This window comes from Oncorhynchus masou, chromosome 31, assembly GCF_036934945.1.
Source record: "Oncorhynchus masou masou isolate Uvic2021 chromosome 31, UVic_Omas_1.1, whole genome shotgun sequence".
NCBI lineage: Eukaryota > Metazoa > Chordata > Actinopteri > Salmoniformes > Salmonidae > Oncorhynchus > Oncorhynchus masou.
The window spans coordinates 81,219,457-81,243,020 of NC_088242.1; the positions used below are offsets into that span (position 1 = coordinate 81,219,457).

At 42.3% G+C, this 23,564-nt stretch overlaps 1 protein-coding gene across 1 annotated transcript in view; it reads right to left on the reverse strand.

Moving 5' to 3' along the window:
- Window positions 1-23,564, reverse strand: part of LOC135524540 (potassium/sodium hyperpolarization-activated cyclic nucleotide-gated channel 2-like) — a 109,392-nt gene that overhangs the window by 57,177 nt on the left and 28,651 nt on the right. Inside the window, exons 2-3 of the mRNA XM_064952159.1 lie at window positions 20,682-21,105; window positions 5,459-5,620 (exon numbers count right to left, since the gene is read on the reverse strand). Coding sequence (XP_064808231.1) covers window positions 5,459-5,620; window positions 20,682-21,105 — 586 coding nt within the window. The remainder of the gene's footprint in view (window positions 1-5,458; window positions 5,621-20,681; window positions 21,106-23,564) is intronic.

The following is a 23,564-nucleotide window of genomic DNA, read 5'->3' on the forward strand; positions in this document are numbered from 1 at the left end:
AGCCTGCTTTCTGATACAGACTGCAGTGATGTGTACTGAACCCATCCCCTTACTAAAGTGTAGTGAGCTATGGATGAGTTACTTCAGACTTCTTTTGAGGTAGATTGGTAGATTTTCCAGACCCAGATTAAATCTACTCCTGGACTATAAAGCATCTTTAGTGGAGAATCTCAATCTGAAAGTGTTTTTAGGAATAGGCTTCATCTGTGTCTCAACCTGGCCTCAGGGCAATTCATGAGATTCCGTATGTAAATCTGTTCCCTTCCATTTAGTACGATACATTACATTACATTTAGTACCTTACGTTACATTATGAATGGAATAGTGGTCGTGCAATATCATACTAATTAGAGGACGTATAGTATCATAAGTCTTACCTCAGTCGTACAATAGCATACGATTTGGATGATGTAACTTATCATACGTCTTGGAGGACATTTGGAGGCTTCTCAGTGGAGGAAGGGGACGACCATCCTCCTCAATGAATTTCATAAAAATGTAATAGTGAAACATTAAAATATTTTTATTTTTAGATAAAAACTATACTAAATATATTCACATCACCAAATAAAACACACTGTTTTGCAATGAAGGTCTACAGTATCCTCAGCAGCATTCTGTAGGGTAGCACCATGGTGTAGCCCGAGGGCAACTAACTTCTATCCTCCTCTGGGTACATTGACTTCAATACAAAACATAGGAGGCTCATGGTTCTCACCCTCTTCCATAGACTTACACAGTAATTATGACAACTTCCGGAGGACGTCCTCCAACCTCTCAGAGCTCTTGCAGCATGAACTGACATGTTGTCCACCCAATCAAAGCTTCAGAGAATTTATCTAGTACTGAAAGCATAAGCTACATCTTGCTAGCGCTGCAGTTCATAAAATGTGATGAGTAGTTGACTCAAATAGGGAGAAAGACAACAGTTTTGAACAAATTAATTTCTTCCAAAATTAAGGAGAAGCGAGAGAGAGAGCTAGCTATATTTCATAGTATAGATTTTCTTCACTTCACTTTCACCTCGGAGGGCCCTCGGAGTGTGGTGTCAGGAAAATAACCTCACACTCAACCTCAACAAAACCAAGGAGATGATTGTGGACCTCAGGAAAAAGCAGAGGGAACACCCCCCTATCCACATCGATGGAACAGTAGTGGAGAGAGTAGCAAGTTTTAAGTTCCTCGGCATACACATCACAGACAAACTGAATTGGTCCACTCACACAGACAGCATCGTGAAGAAGGCGCAGCAGCGCCTCTTCAACCTCAGGAGGCTGAAGAAATTCGGCTTGTCACCAAAAGCACTCACAAACTTCTACAGATGCACAATCGAGAGCATCCTGGCGGGCTGTATCACCGCCTGGTACGGCAACTGCTCCGCCCTCAACCGTAAGGCTCTCCAGAGGGTAGTGAGGTCTGCACAACGCATCACCGGGGGCAAACTACCTGCCCTCCAGGACACCTACACCACCCGATGTTACAGGAAGGCCATAAAGATCATCAAGGACATCAACCACCCGAGCCACTGCCTGTTCACCCCGCTATCATCCAGAAGGCGAGGTCAGTACAGGTGCATCAAAGCTGGGACCGAGAGACTGAAAAACAGCTTCTATCTCAAGGCCATCAGACTGTTAAACAGCAACCACTAACATTGAGTGGCTGCTGCCAACACACTGACACTGACTCAACTCCAGCCACTTTAATAATGGGAATTGATGGGAAATGATGTAAATATATCACTAGCCACTTTAAACAATGCTACCTTATATAATGTTACTTACCCTACATTATTCATCTCATATGCATACGTATATACTGTACTCTATATCATCGACTGCATCCTTATGTAATACATGTATCACTAGCCACTTTAACTATGCCACTTTGTTTACATACTCATCTCATATGTATATACTGTACTCGATACCATCTACTGTATCTTGCCTATGCTGCTCTGTACCATCACTCATTCATATATCCTTATGTACATATTCTTTATCCCCTTACACTGTGTATAAGACAGTAGTTTAGGAATTGTTAGTTAGATTACTTGTTGGTTATTACTGCATTGTCGGAACTAGAAGCACAAGCATTTCGCTACACTCGCATTAACATCTGCTAACCATGTGTATGTGACAAATACAATTTGATTTGATTTGACCTTCTTAGCTAGCATCGAATGCAGCAAGCTAGTTTAGCTTACTCAAACACCTGGATCAAACAGAAAGGGATGCTATGTTAGCTAGCTGACTATGGCAATCCAACACTAGAACTCTTCCACCAGTTTAACCGCTAAATTGCTTGCAGCTGAATGTACACTGTGCTGCATGATTGTAGCTGGTTTACTTCTACTAGCTATGTTGACTATGACGTGACAATGATGTAGGCTGTATGCAGTGGTTAGCAGTCATGATATGCAGGTTGCAAATGTTTTTTTTGCCTGGTCACAGACAGCTGATGTGTTTTTATGTAAATTATCTAAACACGTCTGGTCCACAAGTGAAGGGAAAAGGTGAAAGGAGGAGAGAACATAGATAGATGTGAGAAGGAATTATATATACAACAAGCTGTTTGTAAGTGGCTGCTATGAAAGTGATCTGTGTTTGCATGTGATCAGGGGTGTATTCATCGTTGAAAAACATTTCTTAACGGAAGCAATCCAAACGGAGATAAACATACCTGAATTTGTCCAATAGAAACTCTCATTTGCAACTGTTGGACTAATGATTATAACCTTGATGCAGACAAGAGTGTGCAATCCGGTATTGAATGTGTCACTGTCTGTCACCTTGATTACAAAAAATGATCATGACCTGTGCACCCACGTTGCAAACTTTCATTCATAGGCTAGGGAGTAGCAATCTCTTGATGGGTACTGGGAAAATTTTAGTATCATGTAGTAGCCTAAACCTATCAATGTTACATTGAGTTGGGCTAGTGGGATATGAATGATAGTCATCCAATATGCTGTAATAAAAATAAGGCTATGTTCAAGTGTAGGAAAGGATGAAACAGAGTCTGTCTGTGCCACCAGTAAGTACAGATAGATAAATCCCCTCGCACAGTCCCTGCAGCCGGATAACTTTCTCATAGCTTATGGAAGGAAATGCTGTAAGAATGCTCAACCGGTGCTCATTCAGCCGACAGAAACTTTCAACCGGTTCTCCCCATTAAGCAGAGAGTCAGAGTCAGAGGCCGAGCCTTCTCTGGTTTCTACTCCTCCCATTACGGGGTCTGGGACGCCGAAGCCTCCCACCATTAGCTCTGACAAATTGAAAACCCATTACCCGCAGTATTAGACTTAAAACAAATCATCCAGCGATCATACATTGTTTACCAGGGGGCAGGGCTACCGACGTTAAGGCTAATCTGAAGATGGTGCTGGCTAAAGCTAAAACTGGCGAGTGTAGAGACTATAGGGATATTGTTATCCACGTCGGCACCAAAGATGTTGGGATGAAACAGTCAGAGGTCACCAAGCGCAACATAGCTTCAGCGTGTAAATCAGCCAGAAAGATGTGTCGTCATCGAGTAATTATCTATAGCCCCCTACCAGTTAGGGGGAGTGATGAGCTCTACAGCAGAGTCTCACAACTCAAACGCTGGCTGAAAACTGTTTTCTGCCCCTCCCAATAGGTAGAAATTGTCAATAATTGGCCCTCTTTCTGGGACTCACCCACAAACAGGGCCGCCCCCAGGTGGTAAAGGTAGGTAACAACACATCTGCCACGCTGATCCTCAACACAGGGGCCCCTCAAGGGGGCGTGCTCAGTCGACTCCTGTACTCCCTGTTCACTAATGACTGCACGGCCAGGGACAACTCCAACACCATCATCAAGTTTTGCCAATGACACAACAGTGGTAGGCCTGATCACTGACAATAATGAGACATCCTATAGGGAGGAGGTTAGAGACCTGCCTGTGTGGTACCAGGACAACAACCTCTCCCTCTACGTGATCAAGACAAAGGAGATGATTCTGGACTACAGGAAAAAGAGGACCGAGCATGCCCCCATTCTCATCGACAGGGCTGCAGTGGAGCAGGTTGAGAACTTCAAGTTCCTTGGTGTCCACATCACCAACAAACTAACATGGTCCGAGCACACCAAGACAGTTGTGAAGAGGGCACGACAAAACCTATTCCCCCTCAGGAGACTGTAAAGATTTGGCATGGGTCCTCAGATCCTCAAAAGGTTCTACAGCTGAACCATCGAGAGCATCCTGACTCGTTGCATCACTGCCTGGTATGGCAACTACTCGGCCTCTGACTGCAAGGCACTACAGAGGGTAGTGCGAACAGCCCAGTACATCACTGGGGCCAAGCTTCCTGCCATCCAGGACCTCTATACCAGGCGGTGTCAGAGGAAGGCGCTAAAAATTGTCAAAGACTCCAGCCAACCTAGTCATAGACTGTTCTCTCTGCTTGCCGTGTGGCAAGTGGCACTATTCAGCAAGCTGTACTGTTCTCTCTGCTACCGCAGGGCAAGCGGACAAGGCTCCGCTGATAGCCAGGTGTAGCAGTGGTAAGGTTTTTTGACTGCTGTTGGTACTGCTGTTGGGACAGCTTTATGTTGGTCCTAACAGTTTGTGGGTACCGTTTGTCACCGTTATAGTGTGATTCATGTATTGTTTAGTGTTGTGTTGTGTAGTGATTTTGCTGGCATGCACACCCCAATATATATTTTTTTGCCCCACCAATATTTATATGCTAAAATTGTCGCAGCTCCTACGTAACCTTCTGTCTTCAGTAGCCAGAGAAAATGTAACACATCATACTTTCGTAGATGCAAACATTAACGTAAAATACCAAACGTATGTCCAGTGAGTACAGTCTGGTATAGTCTGGTATAGGAACAGGCCCCTAGAGTATGGAATGGATCTAAAATCTAGAGCAGGGTTGTCAAACATACAGCCCGCGGGGATAACAAAACCCAGTATACTTTTAAATGACTAAAACCAAATCGAAACTGTAGAAATTATAGTGGACTTAAATTCATACAGTCTCTTGACTGTGTCCAGCTCACAATAATCACAGAAATGAAAGCTAGATAGTCAGGGAGCGAAAATTCAAAAAACGATTGATACAGGACTATGTTTAGCAAAATTGGACCGCGAGGAAATGTAACCTATTTTCAGTGCAGCCCTCCGGACCTCATTGAAGACAGAATGCGACCCTCGGGGGAAATTTGTTTGACACTCCCGCTCTAGAGTGTCTATTAATGCCGCGTTCAAAACAACTGGGAAAGGGGAACTCGGAAATCGTTGATATCTAACTTCAGTGCATTCAAAACAACTGAGAACTCGATTTGAGCGGTATTCCAACTCTGAATTCCAACTCGAGAACTTGGGCCTCTTTCGCGAGCGCCACTTTCTGACCTGAAGATCACTGACATCATGATTTGACCTAATATTTTTCAGAGTTCCCAGTTGTTTTGAACATGGCATTAGCAGCACTTACCACCATCTTGTTAAGGGAGACCCAGCAGTCCTGGGGGAAATCCTGCAGCATGGGAACCAGGAACTGCAAACAGCCATCCCAGTGACACAGCAGCAACATCATACCAATCAGGTTGAAGATACGCATCACTGCACTGGCCAGGTCATAGGTCATATGGAAGATCTGTCACGAGAGGGACAGAAAGAGAGGACAGTCAGTGGTGTGTAACACCTTATTCATTCACCATTTCACATGGATTTAGCTTATGTTAACAAAGACAATGAACACATGATAAAAAAATTAAAAAGATGGAGACAGATTACATTATTTGCATTATCTGGTTACAACAGGATATGGACAGGATTTGGATTCATGATTGGATTAGTTATCGAAATTCAGTAAGTAAGTTTGCCGATACCGATTATGCACAGTTGCTTTTCTGAACACACAGCTGTTGCATTTTCGTAAGTTACCTTGTGAAATGAAGCACACCAAATAACTTCTGTGATGATGACACTAATTTCCTGCACTCATCAGGCACTAATAGCTCTGTTGAGATGAAAATGATCAAGAGAGATACAGTAAGTGTGGAATGTCAAAAATGTCAATCAATCAGACATAAGACAGCTATCCTCCCTCATTCTCCCTCCCTCCCCTTTCCTTCCCTCTCCAAGACCAAGGCTTGTCCTATTATGGTGAGTGTTTGTTTAGAACACCCAGCCCTGAGTGATGCACTGGTATTGTGGTCACAGCCTTGTAAACACTTCTCAGCTGTGGCCCTTTGGCTGTGTGTCTCTCTATCGTGCAAGTGTGCATGCATGTGTGTTCCAGAAAAGCCCTGCAGGAGAACCAATTAAGCCCCCAAAAACATAAGACCAAAAGGCTACCACACCTGAGACAGGAGAAGTTGCCCTATATAGTAACTAGGCCATTAACACCCCTCTACGAAGACAGGGGAGAGAAGAGATGCTCCCGACTGTTGTTTACAATGTAGAGCTCCAACAGAGTGTGAGCCAGGCGATTCAGTCATCTTACAAGACCTCACTCACGCCAACCCGTGGGTTTAAAGCTTAACTGAATGCAAAATTAGAACCTGCTCTGATATACAACAGAAGGCTGGAATGTAATCCCTTTGCTGTTTCTCCAAGTGACTGTATTGGAATATCTGTGGTGAAAAAGGCCAAGCAAGCATCCTTTTGTATCACCTCTTTCCAGCTTTGTCTCAAACGCCCGACAATTAAAACAAACTCCCTGTGTTACCGAGGCACCTGTGTTTCCTGTGTTTGGGTGGTACTGTATGTGAGTGTTTTTCAAGGTGCCTGCACAGCTGTTTCTGCTTGTGTATAATTTACCCGCAGTGCACACATATCTAAATAAATGCAGTGGCTTGTCACTGTTAAAATGTAGTGTTTTGTAACACTAAAACTAGTGGTAACTGAGCTGCCAATACCTTAAAGGAGACAGCACCTTAACTTTGCTGGAGGATTGAAACACATGGTTGTGAGGGTATTGAGACAGATTTAAGGTGTACTGAAACATTCACCCTGAGGTGTTCTGGAACATGAAATGGTACCACACACCACATAATCAAGAGATGTGCAACACCTTGCCAAAGGCTGGAAAAAGTTTAAAAACACTTATGATGTTTCAAGTCCTGTGTACTGCAGAATTAGATCCCTTCTCTTTCGGTGTTGTTCCCTCCTGTTATTGTATATTCTCTGCTCTTATATGGTGCATTTACAAACTCCTCATTGGTAATTCCAAAATGTCAAAGTACTATGCTCAAGCAAGGTACACAAAAATATATTGTTTTGCAAAAGTAAAAATAAAACATTTTTTCCATGATAATAATTGTGTACTAAATACTTTTTTAAGTCATGATTGAAGGTTAAAATGCTTGATCATTTATTTTCTAATTATCAAATGACCACAAAACATTAACAGGTCTTTTCCATTTTATATTGATAAAGTAGGACAGTTCAAAGATTTGTAAGGTATTTATCACATTATTCTTCAAAATCAACAGAAATGTGGCATAAAATCAAATAAACTTTTATTGGTCACATACACATATCTAGCAATGTTATTGTGGGTGTAGTGAGATGCTTGTGTTCCTAGCTCCAAAAGTGCAGTAATATCTAACAATTCACAACAATACACACAAATCTAAAAGTAAAATAATGGAATTAAGAAATATATACAGTAGAATAGAATACAGTATATACATATGAAATGAAAAAGGCAGTATGTAACCATTATTAAAGTGACTAGTGTTCCATCATTAAAGTGACCAGTGATTCCACATCTATGTATATAGGGCAGCAACCTCTAAGGTGCAGGGTTGAGTAACTGGGTGGTAGCCGGCTAGTGATGGCTATTTAACAGTATGATGGCCTTGAGATAGAAGCTGTTTTTCAGTCTCGGTACCAGCTTTAATACACCTGTACTGACCTCGCCTTCTGGATGATAGTGGGGTGAACAGGCCGTGCCTTGATGATCTTTTTGGCCTTCCTGTGACATCGGGTGCTGTGGGTGTCCTGGAGGGCAGGCAGTCTGCCCCCGTTGATGCGATGGGCAGAGCACACCACCCTTTGGTTGCATGCGGTGCAGTTGCCGTACCAGGCAGCCCGACAGGATGCTTTCAATTGTGCATCTGTAAAAGGGTCTTAGGGGCCAAGCCAAATTTCTTCAGCCTCCTGAGGTTGTTTGGCCTTCTTCGCTAAACTGTCTGTGTGGGTGGACCATTTCAGATGGTCAGTGATGTGTACACTGAGGAAATTAAAGCTTTCCACCTTTCCAATGTGGATAGAGACGTGCTCCCTCTGCTTTTTCCTGAAGTCCACAATCATCTCCTTAATTTTGTTGACGTTGAGGGAGAGGTTATTTTCCTGGCACCACTCCGCCAGGGCCCTCACTTCCTCTCTGTAGGATGTCTCTTCGTTGTTGGGAATCAGGCCTACTATGGTTGTGTCATCTGAAAACTTGATAATTGAATTGGAGACATGTGTGGCCACACAGTCATGGGTGAACAGGGAGTACAGGAAGGGGCTGAGTATGCACCCTTGTGGGGCCCCAGTATTGAGGATCAGTGAAGGGGAGGTGTTGTTTCCTACCTTCACCACTTGGGGGCGGCCCTTCAGAAAGTCCTGGTTGCACAGGGCAGTTGCACAGGGCGGGGTTCAGACCCAGGGCCCAGAGCTCGATGATGAGCTTGGAGGGTACTATAGTGTTGAAGGCTGAACTATAGTCAATTAACAGCATTCTTACATAGGTATTTATTTTGTCCAGATGGGGTAGGGCAGTGTGCAGTGCAATAGCGATTACATTGTCTGTTGATCTATTGGGGCGGTAAGCAAATTGAAGTGGGTCTAGGGTGTCAGGTAAGGTAGAGGTGATTTGATCCTTAACTAGCCTCTCAACGCACTTCATGATGACAGAAGTGAGTGTTACAGGGCGATAGTAAGTTAGTTCAGTGTTTCCTTATCCCAGCAGACTGGGATAAGGAGAGACTGAATATGTCCGTAAACACTCCAGCCAGCTGGTCTGCGCATGCTCTGAGGATGCGGCTAGGGATGTCATATGGGACAGCAGCCATGCGATGGTTAACACGTTTAAATGTCTTACTCACGTCGGACACATTGAAGGCGAGCCCACAGTCCGTGGTAGAGGTCCACATTGATGGCACTGTGCTATCCTCAAAGCAGCGAAGAAGGTGTTTAGCTTGACTTGGAGCAAGACGTCGGTTTCCGCTGGTTTTCCCTTTGTAATCCGTGATTGTCTGTAGACCCTGCCACATACGTCTCGTGTCTGAGCCGTTGCATTGCGACTCCACTTTGTCTCTGTACTGGCGTTTGCCTGTTTGATTGCCTTATGGAGGGAATAACTACACACTTTGTATTTGACCATATTCCCAGTCTCCTTGCCATGGTTAAATGCGGTGGTTTGCGCTTTCAGTTTAGCACGAATGCTGCCATCTATCCATGGTTTCTGATTTGGGTAGGTTTTAATAGTCACAGTTGGAACAACATCCCTTATACACTTCCTGATGAACTCAGTCACCATGTTTGTGTATACATCAATGTTATTATCCGAGGCTACCCAGAACATATCCCAGTCCGTATGATCAAAACAATCTTGAAGCATGGATTCCGATTGGTCAGACCAGCATTGAATAGACCTTAGCACGGGTACTTCCTGTTTGAGTTTCTGCCTATAGGAAGGGAGGAGCAAAATGGAGCTGTGATCTGATTTGCCGAAGGAAGGGCAGGGGAGGGTATTGTCGGCATCCCGGAATAGAGAATATTAGTGGTTGAGTGTTTTTCCAGCACGGCTACTACAGTCAATGTGTTGATAGAACTTCGGTAGTGTTTTCCTCAAATTTGCTTTGTTAAAATCCCCACCTACAATAAATGCGGCCTCAGGATATGTGGTTTCCAGTTTGAAGAGAAACAATATTTATAAATCAATCAATGCTCCAAGAAACACACCTGCTCCAAAAACACTTACAGTGTATATAGTCATTTCTACAAGCTGCTGCTTTTTCATCAGCCCCAAACAAAACTGAAGCTGTAATCATAATGATTCTAATAAACTTTCTTGGGTAGAGGCGAAGACAAAGAAGGCAGAATCGATTTCCTTAAATGTATCCATAATGGAAAGAAAATTGCCTTTATTAATGAGTATACTCCAAATTCGTATGATCCTATGATTTTTGATTCTCTGAACAGCATATTGTTAGAATTAACTGAATTCCATCTGGTTATTGAGAAAGGCATGAATGCCATTTTGGACATTCAAAACAAATTTAATAAGACCAACTACAACCAAGGCTCTCCAGTATATACTCTCTGATTACAACCTTATTGATGCCTGGTGAGCACATAATCCTGAATCAAAAGAGTGCACTTAATACTCAAACAGCCATAAATCTTTCTCACGAATCGATTGCATAGTATTATCTACACCTCTATTTCTATCTTCAACATATGAGCTTGTCTGACCACTACGCTTACTATTGACAACTTCACACTTTGGAATCTCCTAAAAGAGCCATAAGATGGCATTTCAACATTTCATTACTACAGAATCAAACATTCTTTGATCGATTTGAAATGTGACTAAATTAATTCATAATGATCAATAAAAATTAAGTCGATGACCCCTGGATACTATGGGATGCTGCCAAAGGTTTTATTAACAATAATGCAAATGTTGTTAACGGCGTTAGAGCGTTCTCAACAAACTCTTTTCAGACCAGGTAGCTATTACTCTTTCCAAAGTCAAGACAGAACATATTTATTGATCAGGCAGAGAGCAGAATTTGCCATCCATCAAGTTAGACTCAACCATTACTTCCATGGTAATTGTCCCAGTTGTTTACTGGCCAACACGCTATGCAGTAATGATTAATTAACTGATTGAATCTATTAAATCTGGAACAGGGGAATTACTGTCAGAACCCAAATTCATCAGCAAAGATTCTCAAGCTTCTATAAAGAACTGTACACCTCTGATTGTAAATCCACACCAAGCCAGACTAGGTACTTTCTAAAATAATTACGAACTCTTCTTCTCTCAACAGAGGAAGCCACCTTGCTGGGAGCCTAAATCTCTCTCAATGAATTAAAAAGGGGATTGAATAGCATGAATAAATGAAAATCACCTGGATGGGACGGTATTTCTTCCTGGGGTCTATTTAAAATGTTGGAATCAATTAAGTCCACTATTGCTCAAAATGATTAATATAGCAGTTCACAAAGCTTCATTTGGGAGAGATGTGAATAGAGCACTAATTTCACTTTTATGAAAAAAGGTAAGGATACCACCCAGTGTTCTCACTATCGCCCCCTATCTTAGACAAATACAGATAAAAAACTGTTTTCCAAAATGTTGTCGTCTCGAGACTTACCCAAATTAGGCCACACAGACCAAGCGGGTTTGTTATAAAGTGTTTATACTCGGATAACCTCTGTCGACTATTACATATCTTAGATTCTTCATCAGAAACAACAGCTCCTTGGGCTGTATCTCTTGATGCAGAAAAAGCTTTCGATAGACTAGAATGGTCATACCTCTTGGTCTGTCTTGGAACATATGGGTATTGGCTCCAATTTCATTAATATGATTAAAATACTTTTTGCAAAACCCTCAGCCATACTGTATATTCCTTAAACAATGTAATCTAAGCTGTGGTCCTATTACTACTCACACAATTTATATTTGGCACAAAATTAAAAAACAATGTAACTGGGAATCAAAATGGCATGCCCATAATGAAATATTACACAATAATGCTTTGCAATCTAGAGGGTGGCCTTTTGCATCCCCACAACGGTCTAAATGTGCAATCCATACCCATGCCAATATCATGGACAGTAATGGTTTGAGAACATCCCAAGATTTGAAAGATATATGCACATTACCAGGCAACTCTTTTTTTCTATATTTACAACATACACTATATATACAAAAGGATGTTTGACACCCCCTCAAATTTGTGGATTGGGCTATTTCAGCCACACCTGTTGCTGACAGGTGTATAAAATCAAGCACACAGCCATGCAATCTCCACTGCCTATCTGGCAGTCCAACGGACAAATCTGAGAACGCTGTCTGCCCGAATGCATAGTGCAAACTGTAAAGTTTGGTGGAGGAATTGGTGGTCTGGGGCTGTTTTTCATGGTTCAGGCTAGGCCCCTTAGTTCCAGTGAGGGGAAATCTTAATGCTACAACATACAATGACTTTCTAGACGATTCTGTGCATCCAACTTTGTGGCAACAGTTTGGGGAAGGTAATTTCCTGTTTCAGCATGACAATGTCCCTGTGCACAAAGCGAGGTCCATACAGAAATGGTTTGTCGAGTTCTGTGTGGAAGAACTTGACTGGTCTGCATAGAGCCCTGATCTCAACCCCATTGAACACCTCTGGGATGAGTTGGAACACCAACTGTGAGCCAGACCTAATCGCCCAGCATCACTGCCTGACCTCAGTAATGCTCTTGTGGCTGATTGGAAGCAAGTCCCTGCAGCACTGTTCCAACATCTAGTGGAAAGCCTTCCCTATAATGTAAGCTTTTAAAGATGCAAAGGAGGGACCTACTTCATATTAATCCACATACTTTGGTCATGTAGTTTAGGTAAGCTATGCTGGCCTATGGAGTCCCTTGGGAAACCCAACTACCGAACAATCCAATGATGGGATTCATAAACAAATTATCTGGGCTCCCGAAATTAATGAGCTCTATAATATTAATCAATCAATCAAATGTATTTATAAAGCCCTTCTTACATCAGCTGATGTCACAAAGTGCTGTACAGAAACCCAGCTTAAAACCACAAACCGCAAGCAATGCAGGTGTAGAAGCACAGTGGCTAGGAAAAACTCCCTAGAAAGGCCAGAACCTTGGAAGAAACCTAGAGAGGAACCAGGCTATGAGGGGTGGCCGGTCCTCTTCTGGCTGTACTGGGTGGAGATTATAACAGAACATGGCCAAGATGTGCAAATGTTCATAGATGACCAGCAGGGTCAAATAATAATAATAATAATCACAGTGGTTGTCAAGGGTGCAACAGGTCAGCACCTCAGGAGTAAATGTCAGTTGGCTTTTCATAGCCAATCTCTATCGCTCCTGCTGTCTCTAGAGAGTTGAAAACAGCTGGTCTGGGACAGGTAGTACATCTGGTGAAATGGTCAGGGTTCCATAGCCGCAGGCAGAACAGTTGAAACTGGAGCACCAGTACGGCCAGGTGGACTGGGGACAGCAAGGAGTCATCAGGCCAGGTAGTCTGGCATGATGACTCCAATATATAAACAACTTTTGGAAAGCTCATATTCTGAGCTAGCCATTAAAACCTCATATTCTGAGCTAGCCATTAAAGCCTCTTATGGCTTGGGGGCAGTATTGAGTAGCTTGGATGAATAAGGTGCCCAGAGTAAACTGCCTGCTACTCAGGCCCAGAGGCTAACATATGCATATTATTAGTAGTTATAGCTAGGAAACACTCTGAAGTTTATAAAACTGTTTGAATGATGTCTGTGAGTATAACAGAACTCATATGGCAGGCAAAAAACCTGAGAAAAAAATCCAACCAGGAAGTGGTAAATCTGAGGTTTGTAGTTTTTCAACTCTTTGCCTATCCAAGATACAGTGTAAATTTGGTCCGATTGCACTTCCTAAGGCTTCCACTAGATGTCAACAGTCTTTAGAACCTTGTTTCAGGCTTCTACTGTGAATGAGGAGAGAATAAGAGCTGGTTGAGTAAGGGGTCTGCCAGAAGGTCATGAGCTCAGTCAGGCGCGCTCCCGTCAGAGGTAGCTGCGTTCCATTGCATTTCTAAAGACAAAGGAATTCTCCGGTTGAAACATTATTGAAGATTTATGTTAAAAACATTCTAAAGATTGATTCTATACATCGTTTGACATGTTTCTACGAACTGTAATATAATTTTTTTACTTTTCGTCTGGCCTGCGCGTCGTGAATTTGGATTTGTGACTAAAGGTGCGAACATAAAGGAGGTATTTGGACATAAATGATGGACTTTATCGGACAAATCAAACATTTATTGTGGAACTGGGATTCCTGAGAGTGCATTCCGATGAAGATCATCAAAGGTAAGTGAATATTTATAATGCTATTTATGACTTCTGTTGACTCCACAAGATGGCGGATATCTGTATGGCTTGTTTTGGTCTCTGAGCGCTGTTCTCAGATTATGGTGTGCTTTTTCGGTAAAGCTTTTTTGAAATCTGACACAGAGGTTGCATTAAGGAGAAGTTTATCTAAAGTTCCATGCATAACACTTGTATCTTTTATCAGTGTTTATTATGAGTATTTCTTTAAATTGATGTGGCTCTCTGCAAAATCACTGGATGTTTTGGGAGCAAAACATTACTGAATGTAACGCGCCAATGTAAACTGAGATTTTTGGATATAAATATGAACTTTATCGAACAAAACATACATGTATTGTGTAACATGAAGTCCTATAACTGTCATCTGATGAAGATCGTCAAAATGTTAGTGATTAATTTGATCTATATTTCTGCTTTTTGGGACTCCTCGCTTTGGCTGGGAAAATGGCTGTGTTTTTCTGTGACGAGGTACTGACCTAACATAATAAGATGGTGTGCTTTCGTCGTAAAGACTTTTTGAAATCGGACACTGTGGTGGGATTAACAACAAGTTTATCTTTAAAATGGTGTAAAATACTTGTATGTTTCAGGAATTTTAATTATGAGATTTCTGTTGTTTGAATTTGGCGCCCTGCACTTTCACTGGCTGTTGTCATATCGATCCCTTTAACGGGATCTCAGCCATAAGAAGTTAACCCCTCTGGGATCGTTCGGGATGCTAGCATCCCACCTCGCCAACAGCCAGTGAAATTGCAGGGCGCCAAATTCAAAACAACAGAAATCTCATAATTAAAATTCCTCAACCATACAAGTATTTTACACCATTTTAAATATACACTTCTCGTTAATCCAACCACAGTGTCCGATTTCAAAAAAGCTTTTCAGGGGAAAGCAGAACATATCATTATGTTAGGTCAGCAACTAGTCACAGAAAGCATTCAGCCATTTTCCAACCAAAGAGAGTGTCACAAAAAGCAGAAATATAGATAAAATTAATCACTAACCCTTGACGATCTTCATCAGATGACACTCCCAGGACTCAATGTTACACAATACATGTATGTTTTGTTCGATCAAGTTCATATTTATATCCCCCCAAAAAAACTCAGTTTACATTGGTGCGATGTTCTTGCAAGTTGCAAGTTCAAATCCCCGAGCTGACAAGGTACAAAATCTGTCGTTCTGCCCCTGAACAGGCAGTTAACCCACTGTTCCTAGGCCGTCATTGAAAATAAGAATTTGTTCTTAACTGACTTGCCTAGTAAAATTAAGGTAAAAAAAAACATAGCTCAGGCAGTAGGAAGCTCTCGCATCCATTTATATGCAGATGATACAGTCTTATACTCAGCTGGCCCCTCCCCGGATTTTGTGTGAAACGCTCTACAACAAAGCTTAACCTCAAGCGTCAAGCAATCCCGTATCCGGGAGCGTAATCTTAGCCTCAAGCTCATTAGCATAACGCAATGTTAATTATTCATGAAAATCGCAAATGAAATGAAATAAATATATTGGCTCACAAGCTCAGCCTTTTGTTAACAACACTGTCATCTCAGATTTTCAAATATAGCTACACAAGCATTTGTGTAAGAGTATTGATAGCTAGCATAGCATTAAGCCTAGCATTCATCAGGCAACATTTTCACAAAAACAAGAAAAGCATTCAAATAAAATCATTTACCTTTGTAGAACTTCGGATGTTTTCAATGAGGAGACTCTCAGTTAGATAGCAAATGTTCAGATTTTCCAAAAATATTATTTGTGTAGGAGAAATCGCTCCGTTTTGTTCATCACGTTTGGCTAAGAAAAAACCCTGAAAATTCAGTCATTACAACGCCAAACTTATTTCCAAATTAACTCCAAAATATCGACAGAAACATGACAAACGTTGTTTAGAATCAATCCTCAAGGTGTTTTTCACATATCTATTCGATGATAAATCATTCGTGGCAGTTGCCTTTCTCCTCTGAAACTAATGGAAAAGTGGACGCAGCTGGAGATTGCGCAATAATTTCGACGGAGGACACCAAGCGGACACCTGGTAAATGTAGTCTCTTATGGTCAATCTTCCAATGATATGCCTACAAATACGTCACAATGCTGCAGACACCTTGGGGAAACGACAGAAAGTGTAGGCTCATTCCTGGCGCATTCACAGCCATATAAGGAGACATTGGAACACAGCGCATTCAAAATCTGGGGCATTTCCTGTATGAAATTTCATCTTGGTTTCGCCTGTAGCATTAGTTCTGGGGCACTCACAGACAATATCTTTGCAGTTTTGGAAACGTCAGAGTGTTTTCTTTCCAAAGCTGTCAATTATATGCATAGTCGAACATCTTTTTGTGACAAAATATCTTGTTTAAAACTGGAACGTTTTTTTATCAAAAAATTAAAAGAGCGCCCCCTATATCGAAGAAGTTAAGATTAAGCCCTTAACCTTGTTCTGAACACCTACAAAACAAAGGAACGGGAGATACCTAGTCAGTTGTACAACTGAATACCTTCAATTGAAATGTGTCTTCCGCATTTAACCCAAGCCCTCTGAATCAGAGAGGTGCGGGGGGATGCCTTAATCGAACAGTTGGTTAACTGCCTTGCTCAAGGGCAGAATGACAGATGTTTACCTTGTCAGCTCAGGGATTCAATCCATCAACCTTTTGGTTACTGGCCCAATGCTCTAACCACTAGGCTATGGTCATGTGGTTTGGTAAGAAGAATGTCACTCTCCCCACAGGTGTGATTACTACCTCTGAAGGTTTAGAGCTTGAGGTAGTCACCTCATACAAGTACATGGGAGTATGGCAAGATGGTACACTGTCCTTCTCTCAACACATATCAAATCTGCAGGCTAAAGTTATATCTAGACTTGGTTTCTGTAACGGCGTTCATCGTTTGTCGAAAGAGAGTCGGACCGAAATGCAGCGTGTTGGTTACTCATGTTTTTTAATGAATGAATCGCAGTACATGAAATAACTGATATAAATAAATAACAACAAAACGGAACGTGAAACCTAATTACAGCCTATCTGGTGAAACTACACAGACAGGAACAATCACCCACGAAATACACAGTGAAACCCAGGCTACCTAAATACGGTTCCCCATCAGAGACAACAAGAATCACCAGACTCTAAGAACCGCTTCAGGCAGCCAAACCTAAACTAAACACACCCCTAATCAACCACAATCCCAATGCCTACAAAAACCCCAATACGACAACACAATAACATAAACCCATGTCACACCCTGGCCTGAACAAATATATAACGAAAACACAAAATACAATGACCAAGGCGTGACAGTTTCCTCTATCTCTCCTCTTCCACACCAGCTGCCAAACTAACCCAGATTCAGATGACAATCCTACCCATGCTTGATTACGGAGACAACATGTATAGATCAGCAGGTAAGGGTGCTCTCGAGCAGCTAGATGTTCTTTACTATTTTGCCATCAGATTTGCCACCAATGCTCTTTATAGGACACATCACTGCACTCTATACTCCTCTGTAAACTGGTCATCTCTGTACATCCGTAGCAAGACCAACTGGTTGATGCTTATTTATAAAACCCTCTTAGGCCCCTATCTGAGATATCTACTGCAGCCGTCATCCTTCACAAACAACACCCATTCTGCCAGTCACATTCTGTTAAAGGTCCCCAAAGCACACACATCCTTCGGTCGCTTGTCTTTTCAGTTCGCTGCAGCTAGCGACTGGAACGAGCTGCAACAAACACTCAAACTGAACAGTTTTATCTCAATCTCTTCATTCAAAGACTCAGTCATGGACACTCTTACTGACAGTTGTAGCTGCTTTGCGTGATGTATTGTTGTCTCTACCTTCTTGCCCTTTGTGCTGCTGTCTGTGTCCAATAATGTTTGCAGCCTGTTTTGTGCTGCTACCATGTTGTGCTGCTGCAATGTTGTGTTGCTACCATGTTGTTGTCATGTTGTGTTGCTCCCATGCTGTGTTGTCATGTGTTGCTACCATGCTATGTTGTTGTCTTAGGTTTTTCTTTACGTACTGTTGTGTTGTCTCTCTTGTCGTGATGTGTGTTTTGTCCTATATTTCTTTCTTTTTTTATCTGAGCTCCTTCCCCATCGGAGCCCTTTGGCTTTTGGTAGGATGTCATTGTAAATAAGAATTTGTTCTTAACTGACTTGCCAATTAAATAAAGGTTCAATAAAATCAGTTATATTATTTAACGATGATAGCCCCTTGAATCTCAAAATCAATCGGAGAAGAAGCACTGCTGTTATCCTGTTGGAAGGTGAACATTTGCCCTAGTCTGAGGTCCTGAGCACTCTGAAGCAAGTTTTCATCAAGGATCTCTCTGTACTTTGCTCCATTCACCTTTGCCTCGACCCTGACTAGTCTTCCAGTCCCTGCAGCTGAAATACATCACCACAGCATGATGCTGCCACCACCATGTTTCACCGTAGTGTTGGTGCCAGGTTTCCCCCAGACGTGATGTTTGGCGTTCAAGCCAAAGAGTTTAGTCTTGGTTCCATCAGACCAGAGAATCTTGTTTCTCATGGTCTGAGAGTCCTTTAGGTGCCTTTAGGCAAACTCCAAGAGGGCTGTCATGTGCCTTTTACTGAGGAATGGCTTCCGTCTGGCCACTCCTGCGCTGTCTTGGATGTGTGCTTAGGGTCGTTGTTCTGTTGGAAGGTGAACCTTCACTCCAGTCTGAGGTCCTGAGCACTCTGGAGCAAGTTTTCATCATGGATCTCTCTGTACTTTGCTGCGTTCATCTTTCCCTCGATCCTGACTAGACCTCCCAGTCCCTGCCGCTGAAAAACATCCCCACAGCATGATGCTGCCACCACCATGTTTCACTGTAGTGTTGGTGCCAGGTTTCTCCCAGATGTGATGCTTGGCGTTCAGGCTAAAGAGTTTAGTCTTGGTTCCATCAGACCATTGAATCTTGTTTCTCATGGTCTGATAGTCCTTTAGGTGCCTTTTGGCAAACTCCAAGAGGGCGGTCATGTGCCTTTTACTGGGGAATGGCTTCCGTCTGGCCACTCTCCCATAAAGGCCTGATTGGTGGAGTGCTGCAGAGATGGTTGTCCTTCTGGAAGGTTCTCCCATCTCCACAGAGGAACTCTGGATCTCTGTCAGAGGGACCATCGGGTTCTTGGTCACCTCCCTGACCAAGACCCTTCTCCCCCGATTGCTTAGTTTGGCCGGCTGGCTGGATCTAGGAAGAGTCTTGGTGGTTCCAAACTTATTCCATTTAAGAATGATGGAGGCCACTGTGTTCTTGGGGACCTTCAATGCTGCAGAGATGTTTTGGTACACTTCCCCAGATCTGTGCCTCGACACAATCCTGTCTCGGAGCTCCATGGACAATTACTTTAACCTCATGGCTTGGTTTTATGCTCTGAAATGCACTGTCAACTGTGGGACATTATATAGACATGTTTGTGCCTTTCCAAATCACGTACAATCAATCATGTACAAACATTTCTTAAAACCTATTTTCGCTTTGTCATTATTGGGGTATTGTATGCAGATTGTGTGCAGATTGATGAGGATAAAAAAATATTTAAGCAATTTTAGAATAAGGCTGTAACGTAACACAATGTGGAAAAAAGTGAAGGGGTCTGAATACTTTTCGAATGCACTGTATCCTTAAAATAAATAGATTATCCAGTGTAGAATGGAAACTTCACTTATTCCTGTCAGAGATGTGTAATAGAGCTGTTTGTCTATGAAGGCACTATTAGAAGTTCCCCTGTGCTGTATTAGGCAGTCCACTTAATCACATCTCATTAACATTCACACCTCAGATTCAAGACAGTCAATAAACACACATGCTGATCAAATGGGATGTTTGGTTTTGATCTAAGACAGGAAATATACATGAAGACAGCGAGACTGTGTGATTAATAAGCCATACTGCTTGTCTGGACAGCTGCTGATCACAGGAATTCATTCAAAACCGTCTTTGTTGTGGGTATGCTGTTTTCATGTTCTTTTCCTTTGAACATGAACTGCTGTCTTTCATGTTGTCGCTATATGTGACTGGCTGCACTCCATGGCCCAATGCTGTGATGATGACCGCTGACTGCTGAGAAAGCAAAGCTGTGAATCTCAGCATCCTGCTGATATACATCACTTCAGGTACAGAGACAACAGTGTTGAAGGCCTGCGATAGTGAGACTTGTCTATTATTGGAAAAACACTTCCCAGAAATATGATGGGTTGATGATGTTCAATCTGACTCACTTGTGTTTTATTCTTGCTACTGCTGCCTTGAAATTGTATTATAAAAGGGATTCTGGCCTATGCCTTGTCCATCCTACCCCCTCTTTCCATTGGTCAATGCAAGTACTTGACCCATAGTGTGTAGCCTCTCATAGACGGGCTGCCTGACAACGTCACGAAAATAATGCTTGTGCATGTTGTTACATGTTGTCATTAATTATTTTGAGTTCACAGCTGTTTTGCCCTGAATTTGCACACACAACAATTTTGTTGCTTAATAACAATGATTTTGTTGCTTAATAACAACCCACGCGTCTATTGGCCTGTGTAAATTATAGAAAAGTATTGCAAATCCCATATCCTCCTGCTATTGGACAAAGTAAGTTCTAGAGCCCAGCTTACCTCTTCCCATTGGTGGACATAGCGAATTAGCCTGGACAGCCTGAGCAGCCTCAGCAGACTGAGGATCTTGGTAAAGCGCACGATCCTCAGGGCTCTGGCTGTTTTATACACCTCAGAGTCGATCCCCTTCTCCACGATCAAGAAGATATAATCAACCGGGATGGAGGAGATAAAGTCCACCACAAACCAGGTCTTCAGGTACGTCCTCTTGATTTTCTTGGGGTCCAGGATGATCTCAGTGTTGTCCTCTAAAACGATGCCTGTGCGGAAGTTGAGGACCAGGTCCATGAGGAAGAAGGTATCAGAGACCACGTTGAAGATGATCCAGGGCGCGGTAGTCTCGTCCTTGAAGAAGGTGATCCCCACTGGGATGATGATGAGGTTGCCCACCATGAACATCAACATGGTGAAATCCCAGTAGAACCTAGAGAGCAAAGTGGAGAAGCAGGTTAGGGGACAGAGAGACAGTTAAGGTGGAGGAACTCAGGAAACCTGAACTTCAACTCCAGGTAAGGTTAGGTATAAACAGTTGACTCCCACAATGGCATTCTTCATCAACTGTTGGATCAGGGGAGATGGAAGATTTCACAAAATATCCACCTTCCCTCTCTCAACTGGTTATCACAACAAAGCAAAACAATCACACAAATACAGTGCCTTGCGAAAGTATTCGCCCCCCTTGAGATAGTCACACTTTAAATGACAAGTAGGCCTGTATGGAATATGGAATATTACATTTGACAATAACATGGATTAATATTGAAGAGCACAACTGAAAGAACATATTGAATATTGCACCAAGTATAATATCAGTGGATATCAATATTGCTGTCTAATCAACTCAAGGTAATGGGAGTCTAATGCTTGTGAAGAGCGTAACTAATAGGTGTGTGGTGTTGAGTAATGTCTTGACTGACTGATCCTGCTAGATTGGAATCTAACATCCATGACTCGACTGTGTGAGTGATGAGATGTAGGCCTATCATAATTATAACGAGAAGTTTCTGCAGTTGGCTACATGACAAAAATGCCATACATTTTGCAGAAAAGTTTTCAAATGGCTTGACCATATGGGAGAACCACCCTCGGTCTAAACACCAAGCCCGGTGCACAGTAGGCTATGTGTCAGTATGGTATGTCATGTTGGCAGTTTTGTCTGTCAATGGAAAAGTAATAACTTCATAACAGGCCACAATCAAACTCAAACATATGGCTTGTTCGCAGTCGTAGCAGTTCCGAGTAACCTCCTTTGGCTATAAAGTGTCTCTGTCAAGTATACAAGAAAGTCAAACTCACCACTGACATGTCAACACATAGTTTTAAAGCAGTTTCATCAAAGCTGCCTGTAATATTAGAGTAAAACCCTTTTTTCTCCCCATTTTCTCACCAATGACCTCATGAGAACGTATCCTAAATATTTCTTCCTATGTCAACCTAGCCTGAAAACTGTACGCTACCTTACAAACATGACATAACAGTAATGCTTTACATTTACATCACCAAGAAGTCTTATTGGTCATTGTAAGTCCCTTTTGGTCATTTTTATTTCTCTACAAGATGAGTTCATGATTAGGAAAGAGGGAAAGAGTGGAGGGTGCGCTGTTTAATAGCATAATTCATCCTTCACCTTAAAAACCACTCCTACATTAACTCTAGAATAGATAATATCTTAACTCGTTCTTGGCAAATCAAGACCTGGAATCGACTAAATAAAAAATCCTGGAGCTTCTTAGAATGGCACTGTGCATAATGGCATTGATTATCAGTTGGCTTAAAAATAGCTGTCACCATAGGAGGGAGAGGCTGTCTTAGACAGAAGCCACTGATTTGGGAGCAGGGGCAGACGGGCCTTCTGGCAATTCTGTCAAATGCCAGATGGGCTAGACAAAACATTTTTGGGGGTGGACTGGTCGAAATTGACGCTCACAAATATACATATTTTTATATAAAAATAAAACAATGAAAAGGATGATATGGGCATATTTTAAAGACAAAATATTTGAGTGCAATTTCTGTTAATCAAATCTATAATGAGCCTTTGGCTGATCAATGGGAAATGGCCGGCCTTCCCGCCTATCAAAATGGGCCAGCCCGGTTTTCTCAGCCAGGTCACCCGTGATACAAGTCCGTATTCGAGGTCCATCCATGTCTGAATCCAGCATTAGAAAGTAGTTTTTCAGATTTTTATTTTAAACCTATCCCAAACCTTAATCTTTAAACTTAAACAGTCAGAGTTAATGCCTAACTTTTAGAATTCTGAGTTAAGTTGGTGACACATGCAGTGGTGTGGGCTGGATAAAATGCCAGGGTCGAATTCATGTCCCAATCCGCCCCTGTTTGGGATCTGTGAAAATGTTATGAGAATAGTGAAGGATAAGGACAAAGCAGGTGAGGGGATATACACTGTGTACAAAACATAAAGAACACCTTCCTAATATTGAATTACATCCAGCATCCAGCTCAGAGTTACATCCAGAATCCAGCTCAGCTGAGTTACATCAAGCATCTGGCTCGGCTTAGTTACATCCAGAATCCAGCACAGAGTTACATCCAGCATCCGACTCAGCTTCGTTACATCCAGAATCCAGAACAGAGTTACATCAAGCATCCGGCTCAGCTTAGTTACACCCAGAATCCAGCATCCAGCTCTGAGCTGGATGTAACACACTTCAAAATAAGAGGCCCTTAATGTTTTGTACACTCAGTGTAGCTCAAGCTGATGATCAGTGGGGGCTGTGACACTGAGCTGGATGCTGGATGTTACATCCAGTATAGCATCCGTGCAGAGTTAACAAAATCCAGCATCCAGCTCAGAGTTACATCCAGCATCCAGTATCCAGCACAGAGTTACATCTAGCATCCTGCTCAGAGTTACATCCAGCA